This window comes from Rhincodon typus, chromosome 40 (assembly GCF_021869965.1).
Source record: "Rhincodon typus isolate 14 chromosome 40, sRhiTyp1.1, whole genome shotgun sequence".
In the NCBI taxonomy this organism is placed as follows: Eukaryota; Metazoa; Chordata; class Chondrichthyes; order Orectolobiformes; family Rhincodontidae; genus Rhincodon; species Rhincodon typus.
Window position 1 is genome coordinate 7,012,643 of NC_063371.1, and position 20,463 is coordinate 7,033,105.

General features: G+C 41.7%; 1 protein-coding gene across 7 annotated transcripts in view; it reads right to left on the reverse strand.

The window, feature by feature from the left end:
* elmod3 (ELMO/CED-12 domain containing 3) overlaps nucleotides 1-16,598 on the reverse strand; it is a 39,929-nt gene extending 23,331 nt beyond the window's left edge. The window contains exons 1-7 of one of the 7 annotated variants that reach the window (XM_048618616.1): nucleotides 15,551-15,710; nucleotides 9,853-9,934; nucleotides 9,379-9,719; nucleotides 6,926-7,669; nucleotides 2,780-2,857; nucleotides 2,570-2,639; nucleotides 401-466 (exon numbers count right to left, since the gene is read on the reverse strand). In XM_048618616.1, the coding sequence (XP_048474573.1) occupies nucleotides 401-466; nucleotides 2,570-2,639; nucleotides 2,780-2,857; nucleotides 6,926-6,967 (256 nt within the window). In that variant the 5' untranslated portion in view covers nucleotides 6,968-7,669; nucleotides 9,379-9,719; nucleotides 9,853-9,934; nucleotides 15,551-15,710. Of the gene's footprint in view, nucleotides 1-400; nucleotides 467-2,569; nucleotides 2,640-2,779; nucleotides 2,858-6,925; nucleotides 7,670-8,846; nucleotides 8,997-9,378; nucleotides 9,720-9,852; nucleotides 9,935-15,550; nucleotides 15,726-16,525 lie in introns of those variants that run through there. The other 6 variants (XM_048618622.1, XM_048618621.1, XM_048618617.1 and 3 more) reach the window with 6 other exon arrangements.
* Between the last annotated feature and the right edge of the window lie 3,865 nt (nucleotides 16,599-20,463).

Here is a 20,463-nt window from a genome sequence, read left to right on the forward strand (position 1 = left end):
CACTCTTTCCTTAAGGATACCCCACGATGACATCCTTACCAGGTCCAAAGTTGCTTGGTCCCTTATCATTACACGTGAACAGGGCAAGGTGCCTCTTTTTTCAGCATCACACTATGTGAAGTGAAACACAACTGGCTGCATGCCACATCTATCAAATTACAACCTGAAATCACAAGAGTCTTATTGCCTTTGTAAAGGTATTGTTGCTCTTTACTTTAGTCACAGTGAAATCAATTCATAACAAGTTGTGGGACCCAAATGAAGCAGGTAGTTCTCAGTAAACATGACAAGGATAAAGAATTAAACTTCAACCAATAGTCAGTGATTCAGGACTGGCAGAAACTTTAACTGGTTACTATCTGATTTAAACAGCAGAAACTTTTAAGTATAAATTACTCACCTTTGTGAACTGTTTCCAAAGCCTCCCACTCCGCTTCTGCCTGCAACACGTCCAAAGTCACATCCACTGCAAAAATAATGACCAAAAAAGTTCCAATAATGTTCCATTTATGTGTGCAAACTCCTCCTTTTCACAGCTCAAAATCTTCTCTTTGGTTATGAACAGTTACCTTCCTGCTTCAGGTTACATGCCTTGTCCATGCACCAGTGGCTTATTTTCAGACTAAAAATCTTCAAATCACAATTTCATTTTGTCTCTCCTGTTATCGACTAATAAAGTGCAATAAACTAGAAATCATTGTACTTCAAACTACTCTTGCCCAAATGACAATTCCTACTCATTCACCTCCAGCCATATATTTTGCTGATGAGTTATTCTAGTCATGACAAAAAACATATATAATCATAAGAGATAGACTGACACGCAAAAAAAAAACAATAGATCCATTCAGGCTATCCAAGAACTCTAAAGGCTCACATATCACAACATATGCATCCCACCCTGCCCAAAATCCATGTAAGAGTCGATGAGAAACCAGATGAAAACTTGGCCAATTAGGAGGGAACATCTGGAAAACTCTTGGATCCCTTTAGACAATCAGAACTGGTGCAGGAACCTATCTTTGGCTCATTGATTCTACGTTGTGTCTATCTTTGATTTGATCTCCGCCAGTCTAGTTCTCACTTGAAGAAACAAATTGCTCAGCGTGCACACTGGAACTATGTTCCCTTGGTTCCACTCTTTTCTGGGGGAGAAAAAATAACATATTCCTAAATCTAGGTGAATTATGCAGTTTCGTAACCTAATTAGCTGAAACAAACTATCTACACAAACAAAGTCTGTTCTTTTCATTTTATAATCCTTGATAAAATAAGCACTAGACTTATTTTCTCCAAACTGAGAGTTACATTTCTCAGGTTTGGTGAATTCAGTTAAGTAGTTGGCCAGACTGTGGTGCAGACTGACAATCCACATACGAGGAGACAGACAAGTTTGATTCTGGAATGAAACCTGGATTGGTGGATCATGAGTTCCATTTTTTCAGTTTGGTTCGGGCGGTGATCATTCACGAAATATATTCACAAGATGCTGCCATTGCATTTTTAACAAAAGATCATCAAAGTTCAGGACATGCAAGAAAATCAAAAACAAAGCTTTATGACAATTTGGAAAGATCTTAACATAAACAACAAATCGAAAGATTCAACATTCTTTCCCAGCAATATCCTTTATAGACAGTCAACCCCATTATAGTACAACTCCCATCTTCACTTTAAAATTTCTCACTCAACTGACAAGATTACAAGCGTTTCCTTTTGGCAAACTTCTGCACATTACAGACATGATTCTCTGTGTTACTGTCTCTACCTGAGACACACAGCAACAGGCTCACTTGCTGACCATTCCAAAGGAACTCTGAGATAAAATGCAAAGCTTTCTCCAATTACTTTGACTACTTCTGAACTGCTAAACAGCACAACTGCCTTCTTCTGAAATGACCCTGCTTCCAGCCTCTGCCCGCTTTCTCCACGAGTCATAAAAATTCATGTTAGTAAACACTGCAACAATTATTTCAGCAGGCAGTTTCTTTGGTCATTTAACTTAACTCACATGATTTGTTCGAATTGCTGTTTTGACCCACTGCTAAAAAACAATCAAGTCCTGAGAAAAGTACAAGTCACGATGACAGAACGAAAACCAAAACCCCATTTACCAATACCTAAGAAGCTAATTTCACCAATGATACTAACACATTAGAAACTTACATCACAATAGATATTAGTACCCTATCATCTCCAGCAATCACTTTGTTGAATTGGCCATCAACGTTTAATGCTGCAGTGGAACAGTGAGATCTCTTTCTTTTTCCACCAAATATGTCCTCCTTTCAGGAAAAGTACTTATGTTTCGTGTTTACTCTGCTCATACATATGGCACCACACATTTTTAAGTTAAACAACATGCCTTTTCATAGCATTTCACTGCCAGTACACCAATTTGCCAACCTCCATTTTGATCATTCTAGCCAAAAATCAATCTTTCGCCCTGCAGTATCCAAAAAGTGTGCAATTCAAGTTGATTCATGGCTGGAGAGGATAATAGGCAGAGGTTAATCTTCACAGAAACTATAACTCACATCTGGTCCAAATCATGTCACCATCAACTCACCTTCACGTTTTTTTTCATCCACTTCAGCCATAAGAGATTGTAAAAGGCCATTTCTCTTCAGTGCAGAAATCTGGAATAAAAGCAATAGCAATCCTGAAACCAAAGCCTTGAAAACAGCTGATGCAAGCAGGAATGTTGAAATACACACAAACAAGTAAATCATCGAATCTCATAGTTTCACTCTAAATGTGTAAGGCTCTAACTACTCACAGATATAGATTTAAGCACTTCATTTCCATTGCGAGCATCATCAGTCACATGTGGACGCAAACACATACCCATTAAAACCTGAAAAGCAGCATAAAAGAGAACATCATGCACAAGCAGAAACACAACCAGCACAGGGAGGTGAGCAAGCTGCCATACCAAAGAGAGAGATTTCATGAATTAATTGATCTTTTGTTACTGCTGGGATAAACAGTGAGCATTTTCCTTTCAATGTAATAAACTTGAAGAAGACCTCTCGATTGGTCAGGACCAGAACACAGGGTGGAAATCAATTCACAGAAGTTCACACAGCAAAATTTCATCTTTGATCACATGCTCAGGGTCAAAGCTGTCTGACTTCTTTTTGAATCCTACAGATGGTCCGGATAAAAAAATAGATGTCCTTTTCCATCTAGAAATGTGTTTATTTAAGTCTGAGTTCTTGGAATTTGGGAGCGACTGTTCAATGAATATCCTTTTCGCGCTAACCTTTCCCAGGGGTACACACATGGACAGTGGATCACACTGATGAGAACAGATTGCAGAGTTCTGAGATGCGAGGGATCTGGATGTTCTTGTTCATGATTCACCAAAGGTTAGCAGACAAGTACAATTAGCAATTAGCAAAGTTAATACAATAGTTATTGCTTATTGTCAAGGGAACAGAGTATAAAAGTACTGTCTAAGACTGGAACAAGGATCGTTCCACATATCCCATAAAGAGGCAGGCATAACTGGGACCCATAGCCACTCTTTTGACTTGGCAGAAGTGAAATGAATTGAAGGAAAAATTGTTCAGTGACGGAACAACGTCAGCCAGACAGAGAAAAGTGGTGGTGGATGAGGATTGTTCCTCTGGTCAAGGAAGAAGCAGAGTGTTCTCTGACTGTCCTGGTAGGGAATGGAGGTACAGAAGGACTGGACATGCATAGTGAACAGGAGACAGATAGGGCCAGGGAACTGGAAATTCTCGATACGGTGGAAGGCATCAGAGGAATCACGGATGTAGGTGGGCAGGGTCTAAACAAGTGGAAATAGTATAGTGTTAAGGTAGGAGGAAATGTGCTCAGTGGGGCAGGAACAGGCTGATCCAATGGGCCTACCGGGCAGTCTGGTTTGTGGATTTTGGGACGGAGGTAGAAGAGGGCTGACTGGGCTTGGGAGACAACTAGGTTGGAGGCTGTTGGGGGAAGATCTCCAGAGGTAATGAGGTCGGTGACAGTCCTGGTAACAATGGCTTGATGTTCAGATGTGGAGTCATGGTCCAGGGGCAGTAGGAAGAAGCCTGAGAGCTGGCATTGAGTCTCCACAAGGAAAATACCTTGTAGGTTGGTTTCATAACAAAGTTAAGGTTGGACCTAAAAGAGCGAAGTGTGGCTATTTCAGAAGGGGACAGGTTAGAATGGGTGAGAGGACCAGGGAAATTGAAATGGTCAATGTCACGTCGGCAGTTTTCAATAAAGAGATCAAGGGCAGGGAAGAGGTCCAACTGGAGGGTCAATACTGGAGGCAGGCGAAGGATCAGTGGAATGACGGTGGGGGCATTCTTGCCTGAAGAAGTGAGTGCGGAGACGGAGACGGCGGAAAAACAGTTCAACATCATAACAAGCTTGAAATTCATTAAGGTGGGGGCATAAGGGTATGAAGCTGAGTCCTTTGCCGAGGACAGTATGCTCAGCCTCAGAGGGGGGAAGATCAGGAGTTATGGTGAACATCCTGGAAGGCCTAGAGTAGCCTCAGGAGGACACAAAGTGATAGCATCTGAGGGCTGGAAAGCGGTGGATGCTAAGGGACAGTCCACAGGACAGATGCTGGAGTCCATAAATTGCTGGAACTTGACATCCATAACAAAGAGATAAAGTCTTTTGTTGAGGTAACAGATGAGGCAAAGGATGACATGAAACTGGGGACCAGCGCAGCTTTGAGAGAAGGTGAGTCGATTTTGCTGCAGAGTGGAGTTGAGTGTAAAAGTAGGGAGATTACGCTTCAGTTATACTGGTGAGAATTCATAGAGCACTGATCACATTACTGGTGTCCTTATTTGAGCAAAGAAGAATGCAATTAAGAGAAACTTTAGCAGACTGATACCTGCAGTGGGCAGATTGTATTATGAGGAAAGACTAGAGAGGCTAAGCTTGTATCTGTTGGAGTTCAAAAGCGTTATAAGCTTCATGATTAAAACATATATGAACACAATATAAAACATACACCATTTGGAAATGATGTGAGAGCTTGTGGGGCAATCAAATAAAGGGAAACTGATTAAAATTGAGAGGATTTTCATCTCAGACAGAGATTGGGAAAAACTTTTTTCTCAGAGGTGGTTGTGAGTCTTTCTAACTCTGTTTCCACTGCCTTTTGAGAAAAATGTCTTTAAACATCTTTACGGCAGAGGTGGATGGATTCTTGGTGAGCAAGGCACTGCAAGGTTATTAGGGACAGGCAGGAATAATCGGATCAGCCATTATCATATTAATGGTGGAGCTGACCATGCAGCCAAATCATCTCCTGGTCCTAACCTCCATGTTCGTGCGCATCCAAGTAAATAACTTTAGGACCACGTAGAAAACATTTAAAGTGCCATATCATGTCAAATTGAATTTACAGCAATTCAGTACAACCGCTGTGGATATGCTTAAATTTCACACGAGCCTCCTCCCAATAGCTGACTTAAACAAACGGAAATGGCACAACTTTCTATTCCTTTCACGGTCATATTTCTCGTCTTTTGGATTCGTTCACATGGCAGCACGTTCTGTATGGATGCCTGGATGAAGGAGTTTCTCCTGGATTCCCTCAGAATTTATGAGTGACAATCATATTTATGACCCCTGGTTTTGAATTTCTGAAGAAACATATCTGCAAATCTAATCAAACCTGTTACAAATTTTAAAGACATCTATGAGGTCAGTCCTCCCCTTTATCTTTATTTAAGAAAATAAACCCAGCTTCTTTTGTTTTCCTAATATCTGTAACATCTCAGTTCGAGTTTCAAACTTTGAGATCTTTTGCCTTTGCTTCCTCAGTGCTCTTCTATGTACTATTTCTTAAAAGTTTGTGTCTTTTGCCCCTGTTTAAACAATGACTAGTACTTCCATTGCAAAACCCAAAACAAAGTGTTTTTTTTTAGAAAAAACGGTCATTTACTAAGTTGGTTTATCTTATGATAACAACTGCATATTCAGAATCCAAGACAAAGTCCAAAAACCACAGCATCCTAATAAAGTCCTAGTAATTTCCCTCTTTCACAGTTTTCATTGAAGATGTTTTCACTGAAATCCTCTCCCCTGCAGACAGCTATGCTAAAAGGACCAACAATATAAAGCTTATGTTTCTGGAACTATGTTGTTCTTGCAGAATCCCAGGAGCACAATTTCCAATGCCAGGAATGTTCAACACCTGCACAGAAAACCTGACAGTTACGACAGTTGAACTCAACAACTTATGCCATCTGCAAACAGAAACATTGTGAAGTTAGAAGTTGGTCATGAAGATCTGAGGAAAGATGAAGCTTTCCACCACTTAAAAATGAAATGGCAGCAACAGTGACAGATGGCTGATTCTTAAGGTGCACCAGCCTGAGCAGCTGGTGTGGCAAATATAACATTTTAAGAAACAGCAGCAGCAATAGGCCATTCAGACCATTGAATTCACTAGTCAATCAAAAATCAATCAAACTCAAAAAATGTCATTATTGGCTTATTTTGCTGAATCTTAATTATGTTGCTGCACAAACAGTATGGAATATTCGGACAGCATGTAATATATCAAGAGAACAGGGGATACTCAAACTTAAGATACATCAACAACATTGGAAATTTGCACATGACACACCACCATGCAGTTTAAGTGGGATAACTCATCAATGCAAACCAACGAAGTGTGGAATACCACATCATCCATTGTCACAGCAAGGGACATGGTCACAGCACAAGATGCACTAACAACTTGCTATACTATGACAGTATTAGTTCACACAACAGTCTCACTGTAGGATGGTGTAATCTTGTTAACCTTAAGTTTTGTACCTAAACCAGTAATAAAACGCAAAGACAAAATTTTACAATGAAATATAATCTGTACTTGTGCACAAAGCTGAATGCAAGCTAGGTAATGTTTCAGTCCATTTAATCCATTTGTTTCACATACCTTCTCCTTTGCCTCAGTTCGACAGTGCTGGTCCCCATCCATTGTTTTTCACAGGTTCCTATGGCAATAGGTGTCGCTTCTTCTCAGGGATTCTGGGTAAGTTTTAAAACCATATGCTTTCGAGAAGGCTGAAAAACGAGTATCTTAAGTCTTCAAATTTCTAAAGTCAACAAATTGCTTTGCGTTCAGGGTGGTAGTCGAACAGTGCTGTGCAAAACCAAAACTCTGCAATAACCAACGTCTGGAATGGTGCCCAGACTAATTTGCACAGCATCATCACAGCTAAACAGTCGTGAGTCTCATACGAGAAAGCAGACTTATCCTTATATATAGTTTTGCCGACTGTATTCAGCGACGTTGTCCTATTCAACAGTTGTATCGTTAAGGAAGGTGCTGGAGTTCCTGCTGTATGTGCAGTGATGATAAGCACTAGCCAGCTCATGAACAGCACAGGAAGCTGCCAATTAATTTATTACAAAGTGCAGTCATTTAATTTGATGTGTGCTGCACAAAAGGAACTCTCTGTTGCTGATGTATGGGAAACGCTATGCTTTGTATGCCAGCCTTCAATCCACAAAATCTGGTCCAAAGACTTGTTCAATGATGTTCAAAGTTGCACATGTTGGGTTCTTACACTTGTTATTTTGTGTCAGAATCATGAAGGATTCCTTAATATGCAAAGATTTTCAAAGAAGTGCTCATACTTTCAAAGATCTAAATGAGATGCAGTAGAAGAAGAATTTTCTGGGGAACATAAAAGCAGAAAAAAGAATATCAAAATTGGAACTGAACAACAAATCTTTTTAACCCGCCCTGGCTTCTCCTGCTCAGTGTCCTTCAGTCAAGAAGGATGAACTCACAAAATTATTTCCGTTCCTCACCTATTTGCTCTGTTTTGTTCCAGTGAACTCAGGCACATTGGTGGGGTAAAGTGACACGGGTGATACTCTAAACGTGGGTGTTTGAGTCAAATGGCTATTTAACATGCCAGCACAGCTACAATATGAGAGCAGAAGATAATGCAGAAAAGATGGATCGATTACAGGTAATCCATGCAAACCTCCCAGCAGGGGTCAGTGGACGCGACAACACCAAATCCTTATTAGCAGTGGGGGAGAGGGGCACAGATCTCCTACAGATCACATAAAATATGGATCTTGAACCCATCTAGTTACTTGATGTACCATGAAGATCCTTGTGATCATAGTGGACGAATCAATGTGAAACAAAATTGGGTTGGAGGCTGACCTCCCAAGTATGCAAATTCACAGGTAATGAATCAGTGAATAACGAGGAGAGAGTGTACTATCAGAGGCAGAACATACGGTTCAGGTCATTTGAGCACCTTTTCATTGACACTGGCCCTTGGAACTTGATCTGTTTTATTCACAACCATAGCCAAACATGTAATCCCTTGACAGCAAATAGATATTCTACAGCTTTTGAGTAAAAGACCTCAATGATGGGACAAATAGCAAGTGTGTTTTTCTGGAAAAACAGTTGCTTTGCTGAAGGATTTCCCTATTCTCCACAGATTGTGGGGAGGGATAGTGGACAGTGAAATCAGAATTTGTGTCTCACTGAACACAAAGGTTGGGTTTGAATTTTTCAACAGCCACCAGTGCCAACTTACTTAAGAACACAGGGATAGCAGTGGTCCATTTAGCTTCTCAAGCCTGTCCCACCATTCAGTCAGATCAGAGCTAATCTGTGATCCAACTCCATATTACCTGCCTTTGGCCAATATTCCCTAATACTTTTGCTTAACAAAAATTTATCTCTCTCAGATTTAAAACCAACAACTGATCTGGCATCAATTGCCATTTGTGGAATAAAGTTCCAAACCTCTACCTACGTTTGTATAATTAAATGCATCCTTACATTTCTCCTGAACAGTATGGTCCTAATTCTCAAACTATACCTGCTTGTCCTTTAGTCCGTAACCAACGGAAATAGTTTGTCTTCATCTATCCTGGTTGTTCCTGTTAATATCTTGAAGACTTCAATCAGACCACCCCTTAACTTCATAAATTCTACAGAACCATTCCTTTGCTGCTCAAATAAAACTGGAATGGGAACCAAAAAAAAGCACACATTTGTGCTTCTGTTATTACCTAAAGGTAAAAAGACAGGGGAATAGTTTCAATAAAGACTTTATCAGAACATTCTCAAAGACTGGATATTTGCAAAAACATATTCCTTTCCAAATGTTTCTGTTCTTTATTCTGGATTCAGAAAGCAATTTGCAGATAGTCAGTGGGTCCAAAACACAATCAAAAGAGACCTTTTATATTCACTGCCTCACATTTCCTGAAACACTCTCATCACAATGAACTCCAAGAAACTCTCATTAAAATTTCACCTTAACTTGAGTCACCTCACAGGGGAAGGAAATAAAATCTTGTATTCATCTGAATCAAAGCTCTCATAAATAAAACAATAGCAATTCTCACAGTCTGTTTGACTGAGTTCCAAAGTCTAAAATGTCTCCAGCAGTGGATGGTATTCTTCTAAATTCTCGGCCAAATTAGCTGAACCCTTCAGTGCAGCTTTATCTCAGTCCCACTCCCAGCAGCCACAGGAGGGTGCTGGGACAGTTCTTCAGCTTCTCTTCTCACTTAGGTCCCAGTTCACAGCACAACAGGTTTTAAAGGTCTTATCATTGTTTTCTCAATATCTTTTAATGGTTTGACTGTTTCCATTACTGTTCCATAACAATACTCCATGAAATTTTAGATTGGGTAGTCACAATTTCAGAAACAGGCACGTCCAGATTGGATTCCAGGATGAGTATCTACATGGAGTACAAAGACAGAAACACAGTGGCTCCTGTTAACCTCTTAGCAACCAAGGGACACAAATACTGACACAAAAGCAAAACATTGCAAACGCTGGAAATTTGAAATAAAAACAGATATCTCACTGACAGATTATGCTCGAGGGACTGAATGGCCTACTCCTGTTCCTTTGCTCTCAGTATGAGAAATTTTCAGCAGCACAGATCAATATCTATGGAGAGAGAAACAGAATTCAGGCTTCTGTTCAATAACATTTCTTCAGCAACTGGAGATAAAGCAAATGTAACAAGCTTCAGCAGGTAAAAAAAACCTGGGAAAGGTGAATGCAAAGAACAAAAGGAAAGGTATGTGATCAGGTGAAAGAGATCAAATGACAGAACGACTGACAGAGGTGAGGCAAAGGGAGAAAGTAATGGCACAACTGGGAATGTGTCTGGGTGAGGTATAAACGATAATCATAGAATAATTACCAACAGGGGCTCTCTGAAAATAAGCATGGTGGTTCTGATCTTAAAGTGCCTATTGCAATCAATGCTAGGTCTCGACAGAGCTGGTTCCAGGATTGAATGGTTCACACTCTGGAATATGAATCCAGCTATCCTAGTTCAAATATTGCTGAAACGTAAAACTGCCTTGTCCCCTTGGGGCCCTCTTGTGGTGCAGTGGCAGTGTCCCTACGCCTGAACTGAGAGACCCAGGTTCAAGTCCCATCTACTCCAGAAATGTGTAATAACGTCTCCGAACAGGGTGATTGGCAAAAAAAAAGGTTAACTAAAAAAAAGAAACTAAGTTCAGATGGATTGAAAATACTTCTGGAGTGCTGTTCCTGAAGTGACATTCAGGTTCAGTGAAAACCAAAAGAACTGCGGATGCTGTAAATCAGGAACAAAAACAAAGTTGCTGGAAAAGCTCAGCAGGTCTGGCAGCATCTGTGAAGGAGAAAACAGAGTTAACGTTTTGGGTCCGGTGACCCTTCCTCAGAACTGATAGTGGCTGGGAAAACGTCAGTCTATATGCAGAAAAAGGGAGGTGGGCGGTGGGGAGCAAACGATAGGATAGAGCCCGAAGAGAGAGAAAGACAGTTGGACAGACAAAGGAGTTGCTAATGATCAGGCTGGGAGGGTGAATAGTTGTTAATGGGGACTGTTAGTGACTAACAACAGGGGATGTGTAATGGCAGACTATGTGGTAAAAATGCCTGGTGTGTGGGGTGGGGGGCTGGGACATGGGAGAGTTTAGGCCCTAAAATTATTGAACTCAATATTGAGTCTGGAGGGCTGTAGGGTCCCCAAGCGGTAAATGAGGTGTGGTTCCTCCAGCTTGTGTTGGGCTTCACTGGAACACTGTAGCAAGCCAGAGACAGAAATGTTGGCCAGGGAGCAGGGTGGTGCATTGAAGTGGCAGGCAACGGGTAGTTCAGGGTCTTTTTTGCGAGTGGAACGTCGATGTTCTGCAAAGCGGTCGCCAAGTCTATGCTTCATTTCCCCAATGTAGAGGAGACCACATTGTGAGCAGCAAATGCAGTAAACTAGATTCTGGCAAGTGCAGATGAAGTGTTGCTTCACCTGGAAGGTATGTTTGGGCCCTTGGATACTGGGGAGGGAGGAGGTAAATGGGCAGGTGCTGCATCTTCGCCGGTTAGAGGGGAAGGTGCCGTAGGGCTGTGGGGAGGTGTTGGGGGTGAAGGAAGTGTGGACCAGGGTGTCCCGGAGGTAACGGTCCCTGCGGAATGCAGACAAGGGAGGGGAGGGAAATATGTGTCTGGTGGTGGCATCTTGCTGGAGGTAGCGGAAATGGCGTCTGATGATCTTCTGGATGTGGATGCTGGTGAGATGGTAGGTAAGGATAAGGGGAACCCTATCGCTCTTGCGGGAGGGAAGAGAAGGGGTGAGGGCGGAAGGGCGGGAGACGGGTCAGACCTGGTTGAGGGCCCTGTCGACGACGGAGCTGGGGAAACCTCGGTTGAGGAAGAAGGTGGACATTTCGGAGACTCCCTTGTCGAAGTTGGCCTCATCTGAACATATGCGACGGAGACAGAGGAACTGAGAGAATGAATGCTCCGTTGTCGACAAGGCCCTCAACCAGGTCCGACCCATCTCCCGCATTTCCGCCCTCACCGCTTCTCTTCCCTCCCGCAACAGCAATAGGGTTCCCCTTATCCTTACCTACCATCCCACCAGCATCCACATCCAGAAGATCATCAGACGCCATTTGATGTCACCACCAGACACATATTCCTCTCCTCTCCCTTGTCCACCTTCCGCAGGGACCGTTTCCTCTGGGACACCCTGGTCCACACTTCCTTCACCCCCAACACCTTCCCCTCTAACCGGCGAAGGTGCAACACCTGCCCATTTACCTCCTCCCTCCCCACTATCCAAGGACCCAAACATACCTTCCAGGTGAAGCAACACTTCACCTGCACTTCCAAGAATCTAGTCTACTGCATTCGCTGCTCACAATGTGGTCTCCTCTACATTGGGGAAACGAAGCGTAGACTTGGCGACCGCTTTGCAGAACATCTACGTTCCACTCGCAAAAAGACCCTGAACTACCTGTTGCCTGCCACTTCAATGCACCACCCTGCTCTCTGGCCAACATCTCTGACTCTGGCTTGCTACAGTGTTCCAGTGAAGCCCAACACAAGCTGGAGGAACAACACCTCATTTACCGCTTGGGGACCCTACAGCCCTCCGGACTCAATATTGAGTTCAATAACTTTAGGGCCTAAACTCTCCCATGTCCCAGCCCCCCACCTCACACACCAGGCCTTGTTACCACATAGTCTGCCATTACACACCCCCTGTTGGTAGTCACTAACAGTCCCCATTAACAACTATTCACCCTCCCAGCCTGATCGTTAGCAACTCCTTTGTCTGTCCAACTGTCTTTCTCTCTCTTCGGGCTCTATCCTATCGTTTACTCCCGACCCCACCCACCTCCCTATTTTCTGCATATAACCTGATGTTTTCCCAGCCACTATCAGTTCTGAGGAAGGGTCACCGGACCCGAAATGTTAACTCGGTTTTCTCCTTCACAGATGCTTTTCCAGCAACTTTGTTTTTGTTCAGTTCAGTGAAGCAGGATAAGAGGTGAAATTGGGGAGAGGAAGTAAAATTATAGGAAACCAGAACCTCTGCATTTGGTTATTAATATCAAGACCACATCATAGTGACAAAAAAATACACAAAGCATTGATTCACCAGAAAAGAGTGCCTGATACCCTAGGGGATGGGAACGGAGGATATAAAAGAGGCAGGTGTTGTATTTTATGCACTTGCAGCAGAAGGTGCATTCTGATGAGGAAGCGGGGTGGAGGATGATTGAGGAGTGGAGTAAAGTTTAAACTGAAAGGTAACAGGAAGATGCCTTTGATGACATCACACTGGAGAAATATTTCAGAACGATTCCAAGAATATGGAGGCTGATGGGTTGAGTGTGAGTTTAAAGTAAGCTCTTGTTGGGAATCCAGCAGGGAGAAGACAGGCAAGAAGATATGGGGAAGAGCTGTGGGACATGGAACTGACACAGTCAAGGGCCATGTCAAACAGGCTGGAAGGAAATTTCCTAGTTGAAGAAAAAGGAAGATATATTCATAAAGACATCAAACAAAAGACATATACAAAGCATTGGTTTGAAACGTGAGGTCATCAGAATACAATTATTGTATAACAAGAGACTGAGAAAACCTAGACTATTTCGATATCCCAATCCCCAGAAATGGAGATAAAGGAGTCCAAAAGGGAAGGGAAGAATAAGAGATGGACCACAAGAAGTTGAAGGAACAATGGAATTTTGGACCAAAATTGATGAAACTATCCAGTTTGGGCAAAGAGTAGGAAACAGCATAAACACAGAAATAAAAGTTATGGAAAACAGACAACGAAGGTGACTGGAAGAAAGGAAGTTCTAAGTGTGCTGAAAAAGGCTGGAGCATCCGAATTCTTAAGCAACAGCTTTTAATGAGATAAAATGAATGGATTTATAATAGAATGTGGTTCAATGTGAGAACCATGGTCAATCTAGAGAAAGAGAACTGTGGTGTCTAAGGAAAAGTCAGGCCTCCTTTCAGAAGAGAGGGTCCTCAGAGCACCCTTGTGATACATAAAGGTGGAAAGAGTTTGGATAAACATGGTGTAAAGGAGACAATGCAATCCAACTGGCAAATAATGTTAACAGAGTTGTATGTAATGGTGGGAAAAGGAAGAAATAAGTTTTGTGGTAAAGAAAAGGATTAAATGATAGGTCCAACCACAGCAGTCTACTTAATGCATTTTGGGGATGAGGCAGAAGTGGGCTTTTCCAGGTTAAGGGAATTTGAGGTTGGAAGGCACAGAAAGAACATTTACAAAGATGATATCAATGACAGTCTTTGAAACTAAGACGTAATGATCTGTGGTGAAGTTATCACAAGGTCTCTCTGCTCCTCTCATTCTGGCCTCATGCATCAACAGTTTTATTTGTTCTACCATTGGCAGCTGTGCCTTCGGTAGCCTAGGCCCAAAGCTCTGACATACTGTCCACATACTTCTTTGCCTTTCTACCTCACTTTCTTCCTTCAAGACGTTCTCAAATACTTGCATCTTGGACCAAAATTTTAGTCATTAACCCGCCATTTCTCTCTCTTAGATACAATTTCATTTTTTGTTTTATAATGCTCCTCTGAAATGCCTTCGGATGTTTAACAACATTAATGTGCTATGATTTGTTGAATCTGTCATCCAGTGAGATATTGGTGGAGCTATCACAGAGGTGGCCTCTGCAAGTTACAGATCAGCTTGGCAGAGAACAGAAACAGATTGGTTGAGAATGTTATAGCTGAACCTAATGGAGTGCTGCAAGTTCAGAGGAAGGCAACTTAGAGTAAGTGAAGAACAAACTCCTGCCTTGGGAACAATGTCATCATTGGGAAACTAAACAACTCAAAACAGGGTACTGGAAAAGGTTTGCGTTTTGCAAAGTCCGACAGATGTGACATGTGTATCTAAACTTTGTATTTGATGTAAATCATCTTCTGCAGCAAATATTCATGGATTTTCACACGTTCCTATCATTGTAACAAGATTCCTTTCCAGCTCGATATTGCACAAATCAAGTCCATGTTCTTGTGACACTGAGTCTTACACTATTTCTATTGCACTGTTCCTCTTCTACTTTCATTGCTGTGACTTCATTATAATTATGCCAGATTACCATATTTGAATCATGAGACTAGACCTCTTGTGGTGCTGTGGGAGCATCACCACCTGTGGGCCAAGACCCTTCATAAGCCCGATACCATTCCTACCAGTAGTCCAACATGCCACATCTTTCCTGAGCGTTTTATAACCCATTTGGTGCCGTTGGTAGGTAGCCTCGCTGTTGTCACCTTTCCCTCCAGAGTGGCCCTATCTCTTACCTCAGGCATGGACGCCACAAGGAATGGACACTTTCTATTACCTTGCCCAGCTAGCTACTCTCCATGGCAAAGCTGGATAAGAACTGTCATTGAGGCCGGCTTTAAAAAAAGGGAAACAACACTACAAAAGGCCAGTAGCGCACTAAGACATTGACACAGGCACAAAGCAATTAAATTATAATGGAAATGCAAGAAATGGCGGGTTAAAGCCATAATCATGGGGCCCTCAGTCAACTGTACAATATTTTTTACTACACCCTAAATAAGTTCAATACAATGTCAGATTAACCCCAATATCGCGACTGAATCCCTTGGGATCAATCACTGTTTTCAGAGCCATGATCGTCTCCACATCTTATGTAAAAGATACTACTTTGAATACTTTTTGATCCAATGATTTTTACAATGTTTTCTTTATCTCCACTTTACCTCTCGCTTCAATCTCAGCCGCTATTTAACAGTCGCACACGATCTTCGCATGCACTCGGCTCGCGGAGCAGGCCGGAAATCGTAGTCTTTTGTTGACGTCTCAAAGGGAATCAGTGAACATCAAAACTACATTTCCCAACATTCACTGAGAAGCCGCCTCCCTCCGGAGACCAGTCTCGCAACAATGCGTACAGAGACTGCCCTACAGGAAGGCACAGGAGACAGGAAGCACGACAACGCGAAACTTGACGGAACCTCGTACCATGAAAAGTTATGACTCAGAGACAGGACTGCAAACGATCATATTTCATTATTTTCCCGCCAAAGTTTGGCAGACAGTCAAGTACATATTTCCGTCAGTTACAATTATTCTCATGTACAAGAAATGAAAAGCAGACTTATTATTTTAACGATCCCAAATAGTCACTCGAGAATGTAAAACTGGCATGCGGGGCGGTTTGACTCTTCCTGTTTTACCCCCGTCTTCTCAGCCAAAGTCAACAGGACTCAAGTTTCTGAGGAAAGTTCGTCGACCTGAAGCGTTAACTTTTATCTAAATCTCCATAAACACTGCCTAACCTGCTGAGTATTTCCAGCATTTCTTTTTTTTTTTGTTTTCATTTCGTCCGCTGGTGATGAATTAATTGAGTGATTTTGCTGGAACAGTTTTTATGCTGTTTTATTCAGCAACTATTCTCTTCAGTCCTTCTTCAGGCTCACTCGTTCTGGCAGCCATCTAAAATATGTACTCTCGTTCACATAGTCACAGTGTAACGTTTTACATAAAAATACAAAATATCATAATCATTTACATATTGTTTCTCACAGACACAACAGTAGTTTTGAAGTGTGGTCACTGTTGACGTGTACAGAACACGGCAGTTAATTTGCACTCAACAAACTCCCATGGACAGCAATGCAATAATCTTTTTATGTGATACTGATTGAGAGAACGGGACACGGGGAATAACTCACCTCTTCTTTGGTGCCAAAAGATCTTCATGCAAAGTTGATCGAAGTTTACCTGCATCCCTTTAAGATGTAAGCACATTTGGCCTGCTGTGTTGATCCAGCTCTACACCTTGTTATCTCTAAACTCACACACATTGGGTTTAACTTTGCGACTTGAATTATTAAGACTGCAATTCAGAAGCATCAATCATTTTAAATCTGTTTTGCATCTGTAATAAAATACCACATGGGATTTAACATGTTTCTGTGCACAGGCATAGGTAATAATACGTATCATTCTTATTTTGAAGCATTCCCCGGGAACAAGGAGAAGTTCAATGGGTTCTGAAATGGCCATTAATGTTCTGCACACTCTGTAACATGTGAACACACACGGCACTTGAGGGTCAGATAAATGAGGCATTTGGATGTGTTACTTCTGTACAGTCCTTCACTGCAGCATGTTTTCACCACAGTTACTCCTATTGTTTGGTGCCTCCCTGAATGAATCCCTTTCATGTTGATAGATCACGGCGAGCATAGATGTTTCATCTCTTCAGAGATGCTTCGAGAACATTCATCAAAGACTTTCACTGCCCTTCTGGGAGCCTCCCGCCATCACGAAGTCAAGTGGAACTGTTGATAAGCAGCTTAATACAAGGCATGCAAGCTTCAGAAACTGGCACCAGACCTGGAGAATTCTGCAAAGGCAACTTTGATAGTTTCTGTGTGTCAAAGTGCTCGCTGTTGTCAAAGTTTGCAAAAAAAGTGCAGAGTTCACTGTTGCAAGTAAACCATGACCTCCGTGTCAAGTTTGAAAGCCTGGTTCAAAAATACTCTTTTCCTCACATGGCCAAAGGCTGAGGTAGCACATTGGAAACAATGATGTTTCATTGTCCATGTATGTCTTTATGGAGAGGAGGCTCCCAAGAGATAGAATGCCATCCACATTTTCCAGGATCTCACCATCAATCTTAAACAATGGGCGAAGTACATACAAAAAACTGTTGGAAGAAATTGCTAGAAAAGCTCAGCAGGTCTGGCAGCATCTGTGGAAAGAAATCAGAGTTAACGTTTTGGATCTAGTGACCTTTCTTTAGAACTGCAATTTTCCAGCAATTTCTGTTCTTGTTTCAGATTTCCAGCATCCACAGTTCTTTCAGTTTTTTGGAGAAGTACATAAGCTATTTGCAGGACGCGAAGTGTTATGTATGGCACTGATAACTTGATACGAACAGACGTGGCCCAAGGAAAATTGTGTTGTTGGGAAGAAGTATGTACATGATGAAAATCTCAAGTACATAGAATGTGCTGTTTCTGGGCAAGCTGTTGCAAGTCAATTTGGGCCAAAAGCAAAGCAGTGGGAGCAAAAAATTGTCTACAGCATGAGGGGTCGTGTCAAATTCAAGACCTCAGACCAAAGACAGTTTGTAGATCTTAAATTTAACATTTACAAGCTGCATTTCGAACAAAAAGTGGGAAATCTTACAAAACTCATGTTGATTTTATTCATACTTATGTTAGAATTCAGGTTCGTTAGCAAGCTGAGTGGAAAAATAATGGATGAAAACATTTTCAGAAAGTATACTGAATAATTTGTTTCACCTCTCCTTGCTAAGAAATTTGCAAACAGGCAAATTACAACTGATATGTTTACATACCAGACAACTAATTAGAGGAAATCTAAATTGATGTAAATTTTATCATAAGTCAATTAGCTTTGTAAATCTGATGATATCTGTGCAGCATAACCTCAATGAGAGAGTATAAGCAGGGAGATGAAGTGGGCTAGATAAGTTGCACTGGATCTCCTGTTATAAAATGACAATTATAGGAAATTGTTAGCATTGCTCACAACGAATACGTTGTTTTTGTGGTTGGTTCGCTTGCCAAGCTGATTCGTTAGTTCGCAGACGTTTCATTACCCTGCTGGGTAACATTATCAGTGCAGCCTCCAATGAAGCGCTGTTGTGTTTTCCCGCCTGGTATTTGAACTCTGAGATCTGTTGGATTTGATTATCCCATTTCCGGTTTTCCTTCGCAGTGGTGTCTATATGGGGTCCTAGTTCTATGTGTTTGTTGATGGCCTTCTTGGTGGAGAACCAGGCCTCTAGGAATTCCCATGCTTGTCTCTGTTTGGTCTGTCCTTGGATCCTGGTGTTGTCCCAATCGAACTGTTGGTTTTCCTTATCCATGTGAATGGAGATGAGTGAGTATTGGTCGTGTCTTTTTGTTGCTAGTAGGTGTTCACGTACTCTTGTGGCCAGTTTTCTTCCTACCTGTCCAATGTAATGTTTGTTGCAGTCCTTACATGGAATTTTGTATATTACGTTGGTTCTGTCCATAGTGGGTAAGGGACCTTTGGTTCGAGTTCGCAGTTGGCGTAGTGTTGATGTGGATTTGTGTGTAACTCTGATGTCCAATGGTCATAGGAGTCTTGTGGTCAGTTCGGATATGTTCTTGATATACGGTCACGTGATGAGTGTGTTAGGGTGTGCAGTGTCTTCCTGTTGTTGTTCGTGTGTTAGGCATCATCAGATCCAGTTGTTCGAGTAAATACAGGTAAATACCGAACAACCGAGCAACAAAAAGACATGACCAATACTCACTCATTTCCATTCATATGATAAGGAGAACCACCAGTTCAATTGGGACAGGCCAAACAGAGACAAGCACCGGAATTCTGAGAGGCCTGGTTCTCCACCAAGAAGGCCATCAACACACAAGTAGAGCTAGACCCTTTACATACACCACTGCGAAGGAAAACCGGAAATGAGGTAATCAAATCCAACGGACCCCAGAGTTTAAATGCCAGGTGGGAAAACACAACAGCGCTTCATTGAAGGCTGCATTGATGATGTTACCCAGCAGGGTAAATGAAATGTCTGCGAACTGACGAACCAGCTCGGCGAGCGAACCAACCACAGCATCCACAACCCAAGCTATAAATCTACTCAAGAACCTTAAATATGTTGTTTGTACAAAGAAGGAGAGATTTCCACATAATGCACAAATGTATTGTCAGGCTACTTCATTTGTAATAACTTGCATTTTAACACGTGACTTTCTAGGAATTGTACGCCATTTTTCTGTGAAAAGTGAATCAAAAGACATGAATATATAATATTTTACCCATTTGTATTATAGCTATTTTGGAGCACAGTTCCTTGGGTATGGCACCATAATGGTGATGGTAGAATTTGATAGTTGTTTCTGCAGAATGATAAAAACAGAGGAGGTAGAAATTTCTTGAATTTGGCACTATTGCGCTAAATCATGCTAAAAGTGGCAGCATTGAGAGAAGTTAAGTAAGAGCTCAGTGCAGGGTTTGTAAGCATTGAAGCACAGGTTTTCAGCTGTTGTAACAACATGGGAGGAAATGATAGACTTTGCCCTTGAAGTTCGGTTGGAGAGAGGACTAGGGATTTGACAGAATCAGCATTTCAATATTTCTAACTGGCATAGGAACTGCAGCAGTTCTGTAAGAAGTGACAATACCATGCAGGGGTCTGGGATTCAGCAGCAATGAGGAGAAAATCCTGGAACAGAGTGGGGCTGGTGAGAAAGGCACCAGCATCTGGTGAAATTGAGGAAGATCAAACCATTGATGTGTCACCACTTGAAGGAGAATGTAGAATCTGTGAGCTAGACAAAGAATTAGAATTCCCACCATTGGGATTCATACAATGAATCATCTCATTCATCTTTGTCCACAACAAGCCTCACAGTCTCATATTATCAGATCTATAATTTGTTCTGGTTATTCTGCATTTGTTAATATTGTTCTGCTTTTACTATGTTGTCCATGTGGTAAATTATTCTCTTAACCTATCACTGGTGGGTCTCTAGCAGTATTAATCATCTCAGTTGAAGATAATGTTTTGTTTAATGAAAGAGTTTGTTATGGCATTTAATGCACAGGGATTTAAAGTCACTGAAAAAGTCCCATGATATATTTACTA